The 20,527-nt window shown below is 42.2% G+C and overlaps 1 protein-coding gene across 6 annotated transcripts in view; it reads right to left on the bottom strand.

Moving 5' to 3' along the window:
* LOC309657854 (uncharacterized protein) overlaps positions 1–20,527 on the bottom strand; it is a 161,069-nt gene that overhangs the window by 79,605 nt on the left and 60,937 nt on the right. For 3 of the 6 annotated variants that reach the window (XR_014261920.1, XR_014261921.1, XR_014261922.1), the window contains one exon: positions 6,361–6,460. Coding sequence is in view for 3 of the 6 variants with exons in the window: in XM_082455858.1 (XP_082311984.1) it covers positions 6,361–6,460; positions 11,316–11,398 (183 nt within the window). In the remaining 3 variants the exon portion in view is untranslated. Of the gene's footprint in view, positions 1–6,360; positions 6,461–11,315; positions 11,474–19,171; positions 19,235–20,527 lie in introns of all 6 variants that reach the window. The other 3 variants (XM_082455858.1, XM_082455859.1, XM_082455860.1) reach the window with 2 other exon arrangements.

Below are 20,527 nucleotides of genomic sequence, written 5' to 3'. Positions count from 1 at the left end.
TAAAACTTATTAAATAAACTTTAATAAATTTAATTAAAATTAATATATGTTTAAAGATTACTGGGTTTTGCCCCTAGTCTATCCCCACACTTTGAGCCAGCATTTCTCCTATTTACTCTGACAGATGAAGATCCCATGGCCTGGGAATGAGGGAGAAGAGGGAAAACACTGCTGTGTGTCTCTAAGGGTCAGTCCTGTGCTGGCCCCTCTCTGGGCTAATGGGAATGGGGGGTGGTGCTCAAGGGCTGAGAGTCTGACTTTTCTTCCCGGGGCAGGGGTCCCAGGAAAATGATGAAGGTCTGAGATTGTCTCACACTTTGCCCTAGTGTGCAAGTCAGGAAGAAGAAATCTCAGCATAGCAGGTTAGTCCTGAGTCTCCCGCAGCCCAGAGTGGCCCGGAGTACATCCATGCTTGTCTGAGATGGGTACAGAAGTACCTCAAGGAGGCCTGGCAGACTAACAGATGCTTCGTATTGGGAAGAGGGGGCCCAAGAACAGATGTCAGCACTGTCCTTATATCAAAGGCCAGATGGGAACTCAGTTGCCTCCGTGGATGCCAGCGGGGAGAGAGGCTGACAATTGGCGACTTCGAGGAACAAGGACACAGCATAGGATGTCAGCATGGACAGATGATAATCAAGGACCAGATGAGCCCCCTCTGTGTCCAGATGTTCTATCAGTCTCCCTCCAACTCCCCAGGGCAAAGGCGGGAGGGAAGGAGTAAAACCCTGAACGGATCAGGTTTACCTGGAATCGATTTGTTTCTAGTTCTGCCATCAAGAATCAATAGAATGGGGTCTCAAGACAGAAAGGAGAGTCAGTTATGGAAATATAGGTTTTCACATTTTTGCATACCTGAATTTTATGGTCAGAAATATTATAATCATTACAAAGATAGGGCCGAACTGAGACACCAGAAAAGGCCTTTGATAAAAACATGACTGGAAACATTTTCCACTCTGGAAAAAAAAGTCTCAGTCTTAGAAGGGATTCTAGACCATAGAAAAGTTTACAGAGAGAAGGAGAGGAGTGGGATGATTTCCCTTTGCTGTGTGGATGAGAGTTTTGGTGACACGTGTAACAGTTGACAGAAAAATGTAGTAGAATGGCAATATGTCACTCTATGGACTTTATCTTGATGCTCTCGGAAGCACGGGTCTGTAGTTTGCATTCAAGATTCACAGTATTATAATGAATCTACAGGAGGAAAGAGGTATTTGTAAATTCCTAATGTTCTGGTAATTCCCACTTCTGCTCAGAGACCCAGATTACTCAACAGTAGAGTTTAGAAGGTAGAAGCGGTGGCTGTATTCTTATCCCCAAACAGATGTATTCATTAAAAGCAGAGGTTCTCAACCCTGGCTGCTCATTAGAATTATCCAAGATGCTTTTAAAAATGTTGATCTTGGGACTCGCCACCTCCAAAATTCTAGTTTAATCAGTCTGAAGTAGTTTGCAATTGTGGGATGCTAGAAAACCAGGGAGGAAGGGAAACTTGACTTTGCTTTGCTGAGCACCAGCAGCCTGGATCCTCCTATGGAAAATACTGCTGGTTGTCCCCTTATATCAGTAAGAGATCTTCCAATTTTTAGTCGATTCGTGGTTAGGTTACCTAAGACAAAGGCTGTATTTTGATTGTATCAAGGTCTTTGCATCAAGGTCTGGCCACTTGATTAAGTTATTCTGCCTCCTATTACCTTTTCACTAAGAATTTAGGATGTGTTTGGCTATGAGTAGCAGAAAATCCAGCTCGTGGTGGTTTAACAATAGGGTTCATTTTTCTCCCATAACAGTAGGTCTGAAGGTTGGCAGCCCAGGGCTGAAGAAGCAGCTCAAAGATGTCAAGTCCCAGGCTCTTCCTATATTTCCACTCTGCCATTCTTAGCATAGCGGCTTCTCACATCATGGTAGGTAATACAATGGTTGTCACAGCTCCAAGCATTGGTTTCTCTAAGACAGGAAGATGATGGGAGGGACAGTTCCAGCTATTTCTATCCTTTTTGTTATTAAGAGAAGCAACTGCTTTCATAGAATTCCTTAGCAGACTTCCATATATATCTCATTGGCTAGAACTGTGACCCCTGGTCATTCCCAGGAACAAGAGAGGCTGCTAATCAGTATGCAGATTTTCTAGCCTCTACACTAGGAGGGAGAAGGCGGATGGAATGGATGTTAGGTCAGCCAGCCAACAGGATCCGCCCATCGTATTCACCTATGACATCTAATTAGTCGTCATTTCTGCTCACTTCATCTTATGGAATTGCTCTTGAATCTCTACTGTCACTTCCTTAAGTCAAAACCACATTATCTATAGCCTCCACTTTGGCAAAAACCCTCCAAACAGTCTTTATTTGTAATATGCATTTGCTGTAGTATTTGAGAATATTCAATTTTGCTATAAAAGACAAAACAGACAAACTGGATGCATGCAAGTCTTAAGAAGTATGAAGTATTGATAGTAAGTGAACGAAGAGCTTTTGAAATATAGGCAAAACTCATAGGATGTTTAAGAATAGAGAATGATTATGAATGGATAAAGAAGATTTGGTAAATATATACAGTGGAATATTACTCAGCTATAAAAAAGAATGAAATAATGCCATTTGCAGCAACATGGATGGACCTAGAGATTATCATACTAGGTGAAATAAGCCAGACAGAGAAAGACAAATACCCTATGATATTGCTTTTTTGTGGAATCTTAAAAAAAAAATGATACAAATAAATTTATTTATAAAACAGAAATAGATCCACAGACTCAGAAAACAAACTTATGGTTACCAAAGGGGAAAGGAGTGGGAGGAGAGATAAATTAGGAGGTTGGGATTAACAAAGTACTGTATATAAAATAGATAACCAACAAGGACCTACTCTATAGCACAGGGAACTGTACTCAATATTTTGTAATAAGCTGTAAGGGAAAGACTCTGAAAAAGAATAGATAGATATACTATCTGGATCACTGTGCTGTACACCTGAAACTAACATGACATTGTAAATCAACTATATTTCAATTTAAAAAAATAGAGAATGATTAAACAAGTAGCATGGGAGACTTAGGTAGAATTCATAAGATGTGTTCAAAATAGGTAGTCAGTTATTAACTTATGGGACATGCAGAGGATACATGGAATAAGTAGAAAATATGATATAACAAACGAGAGATGCTTATAGATAGAAAGGGATGACTGGGCTTTCACTGGGGTGACAGTGATCTGTCACTCGTAGTCAGTCACCCAATGGTGATACCCAGTATGATTATGATTCCCGACTGGCCGCGCGTGTGCTCTGCCTAAGAAGTGCAGGTAAAAGTTGTAGCTGTTCAGCAGGCTATTTGGAAAGCTGCAGCTGTGGCCTGCGTACTTGCCCTGTTCCCCTTCAACAGAACAAGTGTGTCTTTGGCCTCAGGGACCTTCCCTCTTGGGCCCCTTGTTCCAACCTCACCTCTGGTCCTCGTAACCACGCCATCAGTGGAAGAGGCTGATGTGAGGGGAGGGGTGGGGGGAGGAGGACTTACGAACACGACCCAACTAGCATGGTCCTTTCACCTACTTGCCGCCTATCCTGACTGTTAACATACCCCCTTTCTTGCCCCCTTGCTTCTCACCGTGTGTTATGGATTGAGTTAAGGAGCTGTGTGGTTTGAGCATTTTCATTTGTACTGTGAGCTTTTCTGCTGGCTGGGAGAGCTCTCCTGGTTGTGTATTTGGAGGCTACATTGCATCAAAGTCCTTTCCCACACGACACTATTCCTCTGTGTTTGCCACTTCAATACACCCTTCATATACTACCACAGAGTAATCTTCAAAAATTGCAAATCTGATCAGGGTTAACCCCTTTTTACAACCTTTAAGTGTCTCACCACTGCCAACAAAGGTACCGTCAATCTCTCTAGCATGGTGTTAAGGACTGGACTCCCCAAGAAGCAGAATCTGACTTGCAGGTTAGCGTGCAGGAAATGTATTAGGAATTGCTCTTGGGAGCCTTTTATATGTCCGACCACCTAACATCAACAAGTTATAGGGTGTGGTGGCCCATGGGGCTGTGACCCCGGGTGAGTAACAGCTATAGACTGAGTCCTTCAGTGCTGGAGAGGGTGTCCGGGCAGCACAACACAGTCCGAGAAAGCTTTACAGGACTGGTCACTGCCTATCTTTCCATCTCATCCCTTGCTTTTTTTTCTTCTTTAAACGCAAAGTCACTAGAACTAGTTGCATTGTACAAACATACCATGCTGCTTCTTCCTCCATGCCTTATCTTTGCTCCTCCTGCCAACCCAGATCCACAGCTTCTCGGATGATACCTCTTACCCAAACCACGCACAGGCATCTGCAGGTTAGGCTGGCCCTGCTCCAATCCCCTCTCTCGGTCTGGTGTTCACCTGCAGCTCTGAACTGGCTGATTGTGAAAAGAAGGGTTCTAAAGCCCTTGAATGAGGCACAGGTGATGAGTGCTGGGGCCGGAGGGATCGAAGGCAAATCATGCGCCACATTCTAAAACATCTCCTCTCGCAGAACATGCCCCTTCCCTCCCACCCTCCCCCGCCACCCCAAATCCTGTAGTGAGAAACCTGGATTCATTTTTTAACAGAAAACTGCAAGCTACAGCTCTAAATTGTGCTTTAAAATTTTAATAGTAGGCTAAATTGAAAAACACATAGGGAGCATTTTGAAGATGCCCTGCAGCTGGATTTGTTTTATGCTAGAGCAATTTTGCTGCCTGGCTGCTTCCTGCTGAAAGCAAAGAGGATGTGCTGAAATGCTGCCACTGTAAACAAAACTAGATCAGGCAGAAGCCTCTCTCTTGCACTGACAGACCTACCTTGTAAGTTGCTGGCAGCGATGTTATTTGACAGACATGGTGCTAGGAAGCAAGTGGCTTCCAAAATAAGAATTGAAAGGGAGGAATTCCTCAACACAAGCTTGAAAAATGTCAGCACTGGAAGGGACTTCAGAAATCATGTCGTCCAGCTTCCGTAATTAATAAGAGAGGAAAATGAGGCTTAGGAAGGTTAAGGTACTTTATCCTAAGCCACACAGCTTATGAGTGGCAGCCTGAACTAAAACCCAGGTTTCCTGGCTCCCAGTCTAATCGTTATTCTGCTACATTGTATTCATTACTTTTCCTTAGTGTTTTTACTTTTGCCATTGTGCATTTCAGAGGACCATATGTAATTCCCATGATCAAAGTAACTGACTGCATGTGGAATGGTTATTGGTTGTGTCACTGGGAGGAAACAGTTAACAGATTCACTAATTGGACTTCTGTGCTCATTTCTCTCCTCAAGGCTAATTAATTGTTTAATTAAGGCATTTTGCCTTGATCATAAATGCAATCACATTTGATGAATCTTGACTTTGTGCTCTGAGGATCCAACATATGTATGAAGTGTTTTCATTAGAACTTAGGAAAACTAAACAACTATTAGCTTTGAGATATTTAAAGTTTAACCAAGAGTAAATTCATAAATTTTAGAATTATTCTCTATTCTGTATATTAATTTACACATGCATGAAAAACCATAAGGGAGTTGAATTGTGGAAATCATGATTTACTATTTCCTTATGCTTTTTGGGGGTGGGTAAAGCCTCCAACCTGCCATTGAGTTAAAGCAATTTGTTTGGCATTTAATACTTCCTTGTGTTCCTATGACACCTTTTCCTCCCTGCAGCTCAAAGTACTTAATATATATCAGCTCAGGAATCCTCACCACAGTACAGCCAGAGAGAGTAGGCAGCAAGTATAATCCTCTTGATACACAAGGCCTAGAGTCTGTTTGGAAATCCAATGTGCCATTGATTTGTATGCTAAATGCATTACCAGAGTATTTGTGCACTGATTGGAAATTGCTGTCCAGTCTATATGTGGCTAGTTATTTGCTTCTGGGCATCTTTTCAATTGAGAAAAGAGAAAATAAGAACAAGAGAGTATATTGCTGAGTTTAAAAACACCAAATTGCAAACTACACGGATTAACATAGGCTTGATTTTCTAAGGATGGTCTCAGCCATCGTTGAAAGAACAGCAGAATGACTGAATATATGGAATAAACCAATAATAACAATAAAGATTATAATTTACTGAGTTCCTACTCTGCCTCAGATGCAGAGGTGAGTATTTTACATATGTTCTTCTAATCCCCAAAGCAAGCCTGCAAGACAGGCCTAATTATCCTTATTTTTCAGAGAAGCAAGGTGCAGTTATGAGAATTTAAGGTGTATCATCCAAAGTGGTGGCACCAGTTAAAGGGACTCTAGGCCAGACTCACTATTCAGAAACATTTCTTCTCCTTTTCCCCAGTTTTCTGCCCTGCACCCCTCCCTCTCTTTATTCATTCAACAAACATTTACTGAGCACATACTGTGTGAGGCAGGTACCAGGCGTTGAGAATACGGTTGTGAACAAAGCAGTCAGAGTTCCTGCCCTCATGGAGCTTGGCTTCTAGGCTGAAGTCTGGATTTCTACAAGAAAGTGGTAAGAAACAAAGAGAATAGAGTTAGATGTGAGGCAATACCTGGCAAAGAGAACAAAAGACACCCATAAAAGATGGAGATTGTCTAACCAAACACTGATCTCAGAGTTGGAAAGTGTTATCCTTTCGCTTCTTCTCTTTAGAGATTTTATTTTGGTCATTTTGTATAAACCCAGCACCAAGCACCTTATTGTGGAAAGGAGGAGTAATATAGTTTGTAAAAAAATGGCAAGGCTGTTAGCTGGAATGGCTTCAACATGGAACCTTGAAGAACACTCAAGGTTTAGATGAAATATTCCCATCGAATAAGTTGTACCTAGAATGGTGGAGCTAAGGTGATAACCTGCCAAGTCTCTTCAACGTGACCCATGTTTCACCTACCCATTCCACAAGCCCCTTTCTTTGTCAGCTGACATCTCCCTCATCCTCTACCTCATCTCCTAGTGGGTTGAACAGTTTCTTCCCAAAATTCATGTCTACCCATCACAACTCTCCACAACCCTCTGTCATTTCTTTCTTGGAGACATTGTCTACTGTGTTCAATCCACATTTCATGACCCTTTAGCTCCCACTCTGCTGCCCCACCCCCAGCTCCATGCCACCTGCGAATAACTGTAGCTTTTGCTATCTGGTAACCTCCAGAGTGGACTACATTGCTCTCTATCCCCACCTCAGGCCATCCATCCAGGGGCCCCAAATGGCCATCTCCAAAACTGGCTTCTAATTGTCTTCTCGTGAGCTCGGAAATACTGCCCACGGAGCTTACTTCCCTCCTCAGAAGTGGCCCAACATGTGAAAAATCATTATGAGTAGGAATGCGTGGATTTACCCAACCCCTCTACCCCAGTAAGGGCCTTGCCCTGGCATCTGCTGCAGGAGGGCTCAGGGCACCAGTGGGGAAACTCATACCGTACCTTGTCTGGCATTACTAGAGCAAGCAAGGCCACATGGAATAGACTCTATTCAACAGAGGGAAAGAGTCACTCACCTTTACGCCTTAATTAATCCTGGCACCAATTCCTAGCCTTCTCCAGAGAAAACATTTCCTCACCAACACAGCCTATTAGAATGTGAGTAGGAAATTTACCATCACTCCATGTACATGGAACCCCATTTTTTTGTCTAAAGCTTGCATAAGGTTTCAGATGAAGTTCCTTTTTCTTAGGAAAGAACATGGTCATTTTTCTCTGGGCTGTATTGTTTTGCTGTTCCTATTATACATGTATTTGGGCCTGGAGGTTATAAATAAGATACTGCTGTAGAGAAGAAGGGCAGGAAATAAAATTAGGAATGTCTCTGGATGCCAGGAACAAAATTGTTGTAGCAATAAGTAGATTGAACAGTAATTACTCAATGAAATGATTTTGTTTCCAAGGAGAAGGACAGAGGGCAATTTTGAGGTATAGGTTGGCAGAAAACAACCTGTTTGCAGGAAAAAAAAAATGCAAGATCCGATTCCTGATTTAATGATCCTCAAAGGGTGGGCCATGACACACAACCATTAGCATCATCTGGGAACTTGTTGCAAATGCACACTCAGGCTTCATCTTGAACCTACTGAATCTGAAACTGGGGGTGAGGACCAGCATTCTGCACTTTATAAACCTTCCTGGTGATTCTGATGCATGCTAACATGTAAGAACCTCTGGGTTTAAAAACCCTTCTTCTGTAGTTAGAATATTTAATTCAGGACACCTGGTGTAGGAAAAAGCTGAGGCAAAGAAATCAAGGGTCAGTTTTGTTCTACTTGGGAAACCCGTCCCCCCAGTTCTCTGAGTCAAGGCTGGGGGAAGCCCAAGAGCAGAGGCCCAGGTGCCCCTGCTGGTTCCTTTAGAATTCAAAGGAGGGCTTCAGAGCTGAGCTGCCAAAGACTTTGTAGCCAGACTAATTAGTCTCTAGGAATTTCCTGTAAGAGTTGAAGGGCTGGGCTGGAAACTTGCAACCAGTTGCCCTGGTGAAGTGGGGGAAAAAAGGACCAACAACGCTGCTGAAGTACCACAAAAGCCCTTCTTCCTCAAGAGGGATTGAAGGCAGGCTTGTTTCTGTGTAGTAGGCTGTGAAAAGCCATTTCTTTGCTCTGATGGGAACTGGACTCAAGGGAGTTTCCCTTCCAGCAAGATGCTGAAGAATAAACCAAATGCTGGCCAAATCTCAAGCCAGGGTCCACAGGCCAGCCAGCCTGCCTGCTTGCCGGCTTTTCTTCTTATATACCACTTTTTCTTTTTCCTATGTTTCTTCCTTCCTTCAGCATGGTCAGAGGCCTTGGCTGTGATAGATCAGGTGACTGTTGGGGGTACCACCGCTGGACACAGAATCTGGACCTTGAGTCCATCGATGTAACCTCTTGGGATGGAATTAGATGTTCTCTAATGTCTCTTCCAGTTTTGATGTTTTTCTGCTGCAAATTTGCCCATGTCAAAAGCTTCATCCCAGTGAGACATGCAGTTAGAGTTCTAGGGCCTATCATCTGCCTTTCACAAACTCCCTAGTCCATCCATTGCCTTCTGTCCAATGACTCACTTTAGCTAGATCAGCTTCTCAGGACTGTCCCAATTTTTAGATCAGTGGCTTATGTTTCTGGATTCCCTCCTTCATGCATGCATTTGTGCATTCAGCAAAGGCTTACTGAGCATTGACTTCATCCTGTGCTCGTATCCTTGGGCTCCAGGAGTATTGGGGGGCAGTGACATGCGTCTTTTTACTTCTCCATCTTTGCTTTGGTGGTACCCTGCCCTCTGCTCCTTCCTTCCTTCCTTCCTTCCTTCCTTCCTTCCTTCCTTCCTTCCTTCCTTCCTTCCTTCCCTCCTTCCTTCCCTCCTTCCCTCCCTGCCTCATTCCCTTCCTCCTTCCTATCTATCTATCTATGGCACATCTCTATTTTAAACACCACTCTACTTTATTCCACATATACATTTTTCCTTACCCAGATAGGCTGTGAAATCTTTAAAGACAAAAATCACATTTTATTCATCATGGTGTCCTTATGCCTAGCACATGCTTTGTGTGTAGAAAGTACTGCTGAATTAATGCTGCATTGATTTAAACATTTATGTTTTTTATGCTGTTTTTTAGCATAAGGAAAAGTTGAAAGTCTATTTTTCTAACTTGTCCATAGGTATTTATTTTTAGTTAGAGCAATATTCCTAAAAGTGGACAATAAATATGTAAATGTAGTTGTTTAACTGTCAAAAAGAAACCAGAACTGGATGGTAGTTAAAGTGATGAAAATATTATATTCAAGACTGTAGGGGAAATAAGAGATCTCAGTATAGAACTGAGCTCAGTTCCCAGCACATCATGCGCAAGTGGGGATTTATAACCAAGGAGCAGGATAGGGATCAGTGGATGGAAAATCACTAAGGGGAACCATTAGGGGTTAGGGGGATTCTGGCTAAACTGACTTAACCTGATCTTTGCTGAAGACAGGCCAGGGTGATCAGACATCGTTTGGAGGATAGGGGAAGATGAGGAACCTGATTAGATATGGATGATGGGGCGCTCTTTTAAACTGACCTAGCAGGGTTCTGGCTACAACTAGATTTTATAAGGAGGTATATGGCTGCGCCTAGGAGAAGGTTCAGGAGCCTGACTAAAGTTTGGTCAAGCAAAGAATCTTTGTCACAACCTAGAGAAAGAACACCATAAACTATGAAAAATAATCCAAGAGAGATTGAAGTATCATCCTCAAAAGTAATACCTGTCTTGGGCTTCCCTGGTGGCGCAGTGGTTGAGAGTCTGCCTGTCAATGCAGGGGACACGGGTTCGAGCCCTGGTCTGGGAAGATCCCACATGCCGCGGAGCAACTGGGGCCGTGAGCCACAACTACTGAGCCTGCGCGTCTGGAGCCTGTGCTCCGCAACAAGAGAGGCCACGACAGTGAGAGGCCTGCGCACCGCGATGAAGAGTGGCCCCCGCTTGCCACAACTAGAGAAAGCTCTCACACAGAAACGAAGACCCAACACAGCCATAAAATTTAAAAAATAAAATAAAAAAATCAATAGGGGGAGAGGAATTCAGGTGAAAGGGAAAAAAAAAAAACTTTTCCAATTTGCTTTAATTCAGGTGAAAGGGGAAAAAAAAAAAACCTTTAAAAGTAATACCTGTCTTGAGCCAATAAAAATGTACGACAAGTCATTTATAGGATAGACCGCTTTCACACATTTGGTCGGTAGTATGGATGGTAAATTCTGTGGGGACGGGAGCAAAGATAACAAGGTTTTTTGGCCCATGAAGTTTTTCTTATTATTGACAAGGTTGGTGCATGTGCATGTCTAAAATCTGATTAAAAATTTTGTGTTCTCTGTGGCTTCATTAATGGAGTATTTTGGCACAGAAAAGTGAAAACCGGGAAGAGAAATTAATATTATTTATTCTCCATAACTAAGGTTAGAGTCTCAAGCTAATGATTGGGTTGCTAACTAGTCCATAATTTGACTTCTTACTTGGTTACAGCACTTTTAAAACCCGTCAGTTGAGGATATAAACCAAGCTAGCTACTGCGTTAAGGCATAAGTGTAGAAAAGAGTTATTTACATGCTTCTAAAGCACAGTCAGGCCAGAGAAAGCACGTGAAAAGCCTTACAATGAATTGCAGCCTGTCAGGGCCTTTGAAAGTGTTAAGTACCGTACAAGTGCCCAGCGGGGATTCTGCTAACACTGTTAATTGTCCTACCAAACAACGGTGGCAATAGCATGCCGTTCCCCCACCGAGTTTAACATATCATTTGCATTGACAGTGTAAAGTTGTTATTAAAGACAGGCTATTTTTGCCAGTGCAAATGTTACATCTTCTCTTTTCCTTCTCTTGCAGTGGTACAGTATTTAAGAATCTGCTGCTCACCCACCTGTTCATGTTTATTCCTGGGAGAACCATGTTCCTGTCATCAGCAAATTTCTTTCTTTGGTTGTAATACTGCCCCGAACTCATCTAGGATGATGGGCTTCAGAAGCACAGAGGTGGGCACCAAGATCCCGGGAAATGTGTGGCCCAGTTTTGCCAGATCTGGAAAGGATCAAGCCCCAGAAAGCCATGAACATTCTTCCTCTTGGCATTGGATTTTCAATGTACCCATTGTTTCACATGCATGTGATCAAGCCCTGGAGCTTTCCTTCTCTGGACACCCCCATCACAAATATCCACGGGGTCAGGAAAACTCCTGGGCTTGCATGTTAGCTTGAGAGCATCCTGATGAGGAAATGGATATGTTGTGCAAAAGATCTCTTCCACTCAGATGTAGTCAATTCCAGTACTGGTTTTATCTACCCGAAGGATGGTTTCATTTCCCATACGTCTCATTTGGGGTGACTAGGAAACACTGTGCAAAGGTCTTGGTTTTATTACAATAAAAATGTTGGTGAAAAGCTAGAATCCAGGACGTAAGCTAAACAAAGACAGACCAGAATGTCTCCTGCTCTTGGAATCTAATCTATGCACACCTCTGTCATTAGCAGGAGGAAAGGGCTAGAAAAGAGAGACAGAGAGAAAGGGAAGAAGAAATGAAGCGAATAAGAATTGGACAGAGTAAAAGAAGAAGACACATCCCCATGCTGGCCTGGTAGAGCCACACTTAATACATGGGCTTTAACAAATGCTGAAGACCAATAATTAAATGCAGCAAGAACCCCGGGTCTGGCGCTCCTTCTAAGCAGGAGGAAAGGGGTAGGCTAAATGAAACTAATCTACGTTTACACCTCTGTCACCTGGGTTGTCCAGAAGACTCCTAGGCTATTTGGGAGGCACTCTGGAGGATACATGGGGTTTTCGGCCACCAGGATTAAGAAACTAATTAAAGCAGAAGAAATACAAGCTGTTCTTGCACAAGGGGACATGCTGTGGGGTGGAGGAAGGATAGGGACTCTCCTTCAGGAGACAGAACTGGGCATCAGACAAGAGTGGGGGCCAGACTTGGACAGAGCTATGCGGACTTAAAATTTTAACAGTTTAAGTCCATCAAATCTTTAAAGACCAGGCAACCCCCATGCTACTTAAACCATTCAAGAGTGTAGAGGAGAGAAGTAAAGCCTCCAAATTATTTTATAAATATAGAACAATATTTATGACAAAACTTTTCAAAGCTATCACAACAAAAGGAACTATAGACCATATATGAATACAAGCATCTCAGACAAAATGTTTGTAACCAGAATCCAATAGAACTTTAAAAGAATAGACTTCATTCCAGGTGAGCAAAGGTCGTTCTACACCAGGAAATCTAGTAATATAATTTCCCATGTTCCTCAAACGAGTAAAACCATTTAGTCGTCACCATTGGTGCTTAAAAAAAAAAAAAGGATAAAATGTAACATATTTCATTATTTTTTAAACTGTCCTTAATAAAATAGGAATAGATACTTTCCTACTATGTTAAGATATATATAGAAGGCTGGCATCAATGTAAATTGGTGCAGCTGTTATGGACAACAGTATGGAGGTTCCTTAAAAAACTAAAAACAGAGTTACTATATGATCCAGCAATCCCACTCCTGGGCATATATCTGAAGAAAAGCATAATTAGAAAAGATACATGCACCCCAATGTTCATTGCAGCACTATTTACGACAGTCAAGACACGGAAGCAACATAAATGTCCCTCAACAGAGGAACGGATATAAAAGATGTGGTACATATATACAATGGAATATTACTTGGCCATAAAAAAGAATGAAATAATGCCACTTGCAGCAACATGGATGGACCTAGAGATTATCAAACTAAGTGAAGTAAGTCAGATAGAAAAAGACAAATATCACATGATACCACTTATATGTGGAAGCTAAAATATGACACAAATGAACTTATTTACAAAACAGAAACAGACTCACAGATAGAAAATAAACTTATGGTTATCAAAGGGGAAAGGGGGTCGGGGAGGGATAAATTAGGAGTTTGGGATTGGCAGATGCAAGCTACTGCATATGATAAACAACAAGTTCCTACTGTATAGCACAGGGAACTACATTCAATATCTTGTAATAAACTATAATGGAAAATAATATGAAAAGAACATATATATGTATAACTGACTCACTTTGCTGTACACCAGAAACAAACACAACATTGTAAATTAACTATACTTCAATTAAAAAAAAAAAAAAGCCAGCATCATGCTTAAAGGTGAGGTAAAAGAATAATTCCTGTTAAATTTGGGAATGAGACATAGATGCCCATTAACTACTCTTAGTTAACACTGTCCTATATAAGTATTAATTAATGCAAAGACAAGGAAAAGAAATGAAGTTGTAAAACAACAATTACTTGCAGAAGATTTAGTTCTTTATTTAGAAATTCCACAATAATGAGTTGATGTGTCATTAGAGAAAAGTAAGGAAATTCAGTAAAGTGGGTATTACAAATATAATGAGAAAATTAATAGCTTTCTATATACAATAGCTACTTGTTAAAATTTTAATCTTAAGAATCCCATTTACAATAACAGTAAACACAAACTACTCAGGAAATGGTCTAACAAGGAATGGATAGGAATGAATAATAGATTCACACATCTCATACTCTCTGAGAACTGTTTTTATGGTTTTTAAACTTTTAGCCTATAGGAAGGCCTGATTCCCAGTAGAGTCTGTGACTAATTATAGTGAACTTGGGCCCCCTGGAGCTAAGCTGCCTTGTCACCACATTTTAGAAGGGAAACAGCACTGTCCCCAGAGTCCAGACCCCAGAGGCCTGACTTGCTCACTAAGTGACTGTGTGACCTACACAAATAACAACTTTTTTGAACCTCGGAATCCTCAGGGTTTAAGAAAAAGAGTGGGTTGCACGTATTGAATCAAATACAATAAACTGGAGTTCATAGATGTGTTTCCTTTGACCTGCTTGAAATTAGTTTTACTTAGTAGTCAAAACTGGGATACTTTGCATAAAAATCTGCATTCTCAGCTTCCTTTGAAAATTGCACCATCTGACATAACAGAGCTGGCCTCTCCCATTGCTACAATTAGCTGTAGCTGCAGAAGCTCTTGCCCCTTCTCTCAGAGCCTGGCCCCAATTTTGCAGACACCCCCCCCCCCACTGCCCACCATCCCAGGGTGACCACCACGGTGTCACCAGCCTGATTATTTACCTGATCAGCTGACCCTGAAGGCATTTCGTTGCAGCCCTTGGTCATTCTGTAAGACTTCTTTCACTTTTACAGTTTAATGATTCTAACATTTGGTCTAGCTGTCAGTCTAGGAAATATATGCCTTTTCCATATTACTTAAAAGCCTGGGCATTTTGAGCTACTGTGGGTGTAGCAAGCTCGGGCTCCATGCTTTTCTTTCTTTTTCCTTTTGCTTGTAGCAGACTATCCTTGGTTACCACGGTGATTACCATCCCTTAATGATACGCTGCTACCACACGGGGAATGTAATTTTCTTCAAGCGTGGTGGAAAGCAGTGGGGAACAGGAGTAGGTATAAGAGCTTTCTCCCCGCCTCTGTCCCTGGGTGCTCCTCAGTCACCACAAAGGACAAGAGCAGGCTGCTGATCAATCCCTCCAGACAAGCTAACACGGGAGCTGCTGTCAAGATGGAAATATCTTCCCTGGGTCCCAGTGCACATGCGGGAACCCTGAGAAAAGCTATTTTCAACCTCTGAAAAGTGTTCTGCATCAAGTCTCATGGGACTTAATTAAAATAATCAGATTTCACAGCCAAGGTTTTTGACTCTAACCTCCTACATGAAATGAGCATCTCATGTGCAAAGAGGCCCAGCTTACTCATACTCAGAGCAAGTGATGTCTCTAATTGCATGCTTGCCTACTGGTAGGGATCTCTGGGTCCGAGGTTGGCCCTTTCTGACCAAACTGAGGGCAGTGGCCCTGCCTGGACCTTCCAGGCCTCACTTCTGAGGTGTCAGGGGTTCTGACTGTGGCCAGGGAGGTGGGAGAAGAATGCGGGCTCTCTCTAGGCCACAAAACCCTCCAGCACGCAGGGGCTCCCTCCTTGCAATGTCACTTTGAGAGGCAGGTTGGATCTGCCCAGTGCTGACCTGGCTCACCAGGGCTTTGAAGTCTCTAACTCCTAAGGTCTATTTTAAAACCATGGCTAGAGAATAACAAAAAAGAAGCAGACTCACAGATATAGAGAACAAACCAGTGGTTACCATGGGGGTTGGGGGGGGAATATAGGGGTGGGAGAGTGGGAGGTACAAACTATTGGGTATAAGATAAGCTCAAGGATGTACACACAATGTTCATTGCAGCTCTATTTACAATAGCCAGGACATGGAAGCAACCTAAGTGTCCATTGACAGATGAATGGGTACAGAAGATGTGGCACATATATACAATGGAATATTACTCAGTCATAAAAAGAAATGAAATGGAGTTATTTGTAGTGAGGTGGGTGGACCTACAGACTGTTATACAGAGTGAAGTAAGTCAGAAAGAGAAAAACAAATACCGTACGCTAACACATATATATGGAATGTAAAAAAAAAAAAAAGGCAGCCTCCTTAGTTGCAGCTCGTGGGCTCCTTAGTTGCGGCTCGCAGGCTCCTTAGTTGAGCCTTGCCAGCTCCTTAGTTGCGGCATGCAAACTCTTATTTGCAGCATGCATGTGGGATCTAGTTCCCTGACCAGGGATTGAACCCAGGCCCCCTGCATTGGGAGCGCGGAGTCTTATCCAGAGCCACCAGGGAAGTCCCACAGCCTCTTAGATTCTTAAATGTACAATACAGTTGCTATCTCTAGGTACAAGGTTGTACAGCTGATCTCTAGAACTTACTCATTTTGCACAGCTGAAACTTTATGCCCATTGATTAGCAATTTCCCATTTCCCCCTCCCCCTGAGGTTGAATTTTAAGAAATGAGTTAATAGACTAGAGTCATCTCTACAGGACTTACCCTCTCTTTTCTTCTTTCATGCCCCTTCAAATTTCCATACAGTTAAATTTTGATTACAGTAAGTCACTGAATAGATATGTGATCAAGCAAGTAGAATCTAGGTGATAGGTATACAGAGGTATCCACTATAAAATTATTTCATCTTTTCTACACATTTGAAATTTTCATAATAAATACTGGAAAATAAATGACTGAAGCAGAGTTTACAAATGGGTGGCCCACAGGCCATGTAAGATCCACAGACATGATTTATTTGGCCTTCAAGATTTTCTTTAATTAAAAAATTTTTTAATACAATTTTTAAAGGTTACTTTCCATTTACAGTTATTACAAGATATTGGCTACATTCCCTGTGTTGTACAATATATCCTTGAGCCTATCTTACACCCAATAGTTTGTATCTCCCACTCTCCCACCCCTATATTGCCCCCCGACACACACTGCTAACCACTAGTTTGTTCTCTGTATCTGTGAGTCTGCTTCTCTTTTGTTATTTTCACTAGTTTGCTGTATAAGATTTTTAAAATATTGAATCAGTTGCAAACATTTTAAAAGGCAGGAGACATCAAATAAAAGTCTGGATTTCTGGGTTTTCTGGAAAAATCAAGAGATTCAACAATATCAGGTCCCACGTTCCTGCATGGAAACACTTGGCTGGAACTGGGGAGTGGCTGTCCCCTCTCGGTGGGACACGTCTTCTCCACTTGGACACAAGACCCACTAGATATGCACTCCTCATTTATCTTACTTGAATGGACTGCTTCTCAGTTGATGACACTGATACAGAGCAACCTCAAAAGGGGGGAAAAAGACACAAAAGGATGGCATATGTGCACACATACAGTTGGCAGGAAAATGCAGTCCTGCACCTTCATCCTTGTTTTGTTTGGTCAGGGGGCAAAGCCTCCCCACTTGGTCTTCTGCTCACAGCCTCCCGAGATGCTGCTCGGTGCCAAGCCATGAGGCTAAGTGGGCAGAGTAGCCCATAAACAGCTCTGGGTGTGGCTGTATCGAAAGGAAGGTCTTGGGACTAGCTGAGCAAGGCTGTATTTATTTTCAAATGTCTGCCTTCTGACTAAAATGCCTCAGTGAGCGCCCTAAATAGACTGTCTCCTATCAACTTGGTGCCATCATCATTTACCATAAAGCTTCGTCGTTAGATGCCAGGCAAAGAGAACCACGCGGACCTCAGTTGTCCTAGAGCCTAAATTTGATCTGTGCATATCACGATGGGAAAATTCTACCTCTTTCATTTTTCTTTCTGACATAAAGGAGGCGTGTGGGTTAAAATACTTTCTCAGAGGCAAATGGATGCTTGTCCCAGGGTTTAGTGTTTCCCAAAACTGATTTTTCCTCTGCTTCTGCCTTTTCCTTGCAAGGATCCACACTCAGAATGATGCTTCACTGGGGCGTGCTCTGCTCCCGGGGTCTGTTCTTGGTTGGGAGGTCCTAGGGTGGGAAACGCGTCTTTTAAATTTACTGATAATCAGTCCACTGCGAGCGCTGTCAAGAGCGCGGTACATTCTCTTTGGTGATGATACTAACAGTGAACTTTGCTCCCTCTGCCCTTCTGTCTCCAGTGCTTTCTTCTGAGCTTGGAATCAATTCTGTCCCCTTCCTTGGCCGACTGTCCTTACGTGGTCTGACCCCTGCTCACCTACCAGCCTCATGTTGCCCGGCTCTTCCCTGCACTCCCTGGGAACGTCCACACCCAGGCACACTTTCTAGTTCTTAAATAGAAAGCTTCTTCCTAATTCTCAAACACCCACAGCTTGTCCCTGCCCTGGGGCTGCTGCATGTGCTCTACCCTCTGCCTGGACCGCTGTTCCTCCAGCTCTCGGCCTGCTGCCCTCATTCTGCCCTTGGGTCGCAGACCAGCCCCCTCAGAGGTCTTTCCTGACCTCCATCCTTTTCCCCTTACGCTCAACTGCTATTACATTATACCCTCATTTTTCCACTGTAGTAATTATCTAAAGTTCATTTCATTTACTTATTCATTTCTTGTTGCTGCCTCTCCTACTTCAGTGCAAGGGCCACAAAAGCAAGGACCTTGTCTCTCGTTCACCATAGAGTCCCCCATTCCTGGAACAAGTGTTTAATCCATGAATGTCCACACCCAGGATGGTGAGGGAACTCTAACAATTGTGAGGCTGCAGGCATTAGGGCAAATGCTTCCAAAAAAATCAAGTCTATACACATTATTGGGTCTGCCTCCAAGAATGGCCTTTGACTGTTGGTAACATCTGGATGCCAATATTAAATTAAACCATGGGAGAAGAGGGCTGAGATTTAATGGTGCAATTTATTTCCCTAATTATTAGGAGTTTATAACATGGCTTTGACTGGTGACACAAAAGGCAAGGTTGCCACCTAGCGTTTAGATGTGTAGATGTATGGCACTAGCCATACCTTGAAAGAAAAAAATGAATGAGTCTATAGAAAGCCACACTTCCACAAACTGCTACAACACAGACCAGAATTTACCAACGGAGCACAGTTCTCCACAAAGTGTGTCTTAGGGGGCCCCAAATGGACTTGTTCCAGTCTCATGGGCTTCTGTCAAAAGTTGAGATACTATCTTTGTTAGCTACTCAAGAAATCCCAAGCCACCAAGAGAGCTGTGAAGCTCAGTTTCAGAAAGAAGCATATTCTCCAGACTGTGTTTTCTTAAATTCCACCTGCCTCCCCTGTCAAGGTGTGCTGCTTATAAAATAAGTGAAATCAGTGTTAAAGAAAACAACAACCCACTATCTCAATTGCTTTTTGTCCTGGTGACATAAGGAAGGATGTGTCCTCAAGGTTCAGGAACTCATTAACCATTTAGACCCCTAAGTGGTTGCAACCAAGCAGAAGACTTACCTGTGCTGAAAAATCTTGGTAGCCTTAGGCTGGGTATTTTCCATTTTCCCACCATGCTGAAGACTGGCAAGACAAAGGGAAACTGTGAAAAGGGGCCAGATGAGGGTGGCACCAGGCGAACCCATTTAATAAAGAGCCTTGGTTATAGGCTCCTAAAATATCACTCCGGGAAACTAGGTTATTAGAAATGATGGAAAATGGGTGGTGAGATGAGCTGGTAGATGGGAATAACCATGGCAACCAAACTATCCGTTTTCTTATTATTTCACTTTCCTTGAGACTAAAAATAGATCAACTGTAGGTCACTGCAAACAAGTCCAGCAATGGTTTATGTCTCCTGCTACAGCTTTTGCTAGCTTATTTGTGGGCATTTGAAGAAATGCTCTCCTAACACTGAAAATGTATCATACACCTTTTGTTCTAACCATACAGGCTGTGCTCTATATATTACCTTAATGCATATAGTGTTCTATTTTTGCTTTAAGATCTTTTTTCTAAGAGCAAATAAAAAATAGTTACGGAATTACAAAGCAAAAATTAGAATGCTTTTTGGAAACCACCTACTTAATGCAGGAATCTTTTTTTTTTTTTTGTCATCCTAAGAGATCTAGGCTCTGTTTAAATCTCTGCAGTGATAACACCTATCCTTCTGAAACTCTTCCAAAAAACTGCAGAGAAAGGAACACTCCCAGACTCATTCTATGAGGCCACCATCACCCTGATACCCAAACCAGACAAAGATACCACACACACAGAAAAGAAAATTACAGGCCAATATCACTGATGAACATAGATGCAAAAATACTCAACAAAATACAATGATACATTAAAAGGATCATACACCATGATCAAGTGTGATTTATCCCAGGGATGCAAGGATTCCTCAATATCCACAAACCAATCAATGTGATACATCACATTAACAAACTGAAGAATAAAAACCATATGATCATCTCAGTAGATGCAGAAAAAGCTTTTGACAAAATTCAACACCCATTTATGATAAAAACTCTCCAGAAAGTGGACATAGAGGGAAACTACCGCAACATAATAAATGCTGTATATGACAAACCCACAGCTAACATGATTCTCAATGGCGAAAAGCTGAAAGCATTCCCTCTAAGATCAGGAACAAGGCAAATATGTCCACTCTTGCTACTTTTATTCAATATAGTTTTGGAAGTCCTAGCCACGGCAGTCAGAGAAGACAAGAAATAAAAGGAATCCAAATTGGAAAAGAGGAAGCAAAATTGTCACTGTTTGCAGATAACATGATACTATACATAGAAAATCCTAAAGATGCTACCAGAAAACTACTAGAGCTAATCAATGAATTCAGTAAAGTTGCAGGATACA

The sequence above is a fragment of the Balaenoptera physalus genome, assembly GCF_965194825.1.
Source record: "Balaenoptera physalus genome assembly, chromosome: 3".
Classification (NCBI taxonomy): domain Eukaryota; kingdom Metazoa; phylum Chordata; class Mammalia; order Artiodactyla; family Balaenopteridae; genus Balaenoptera; species Balaenoptera physalus.
Note: the sequence above shows the minus strand (reverse complement) of the source record. Positions and strands in the feature narration are given on the sequence as shown.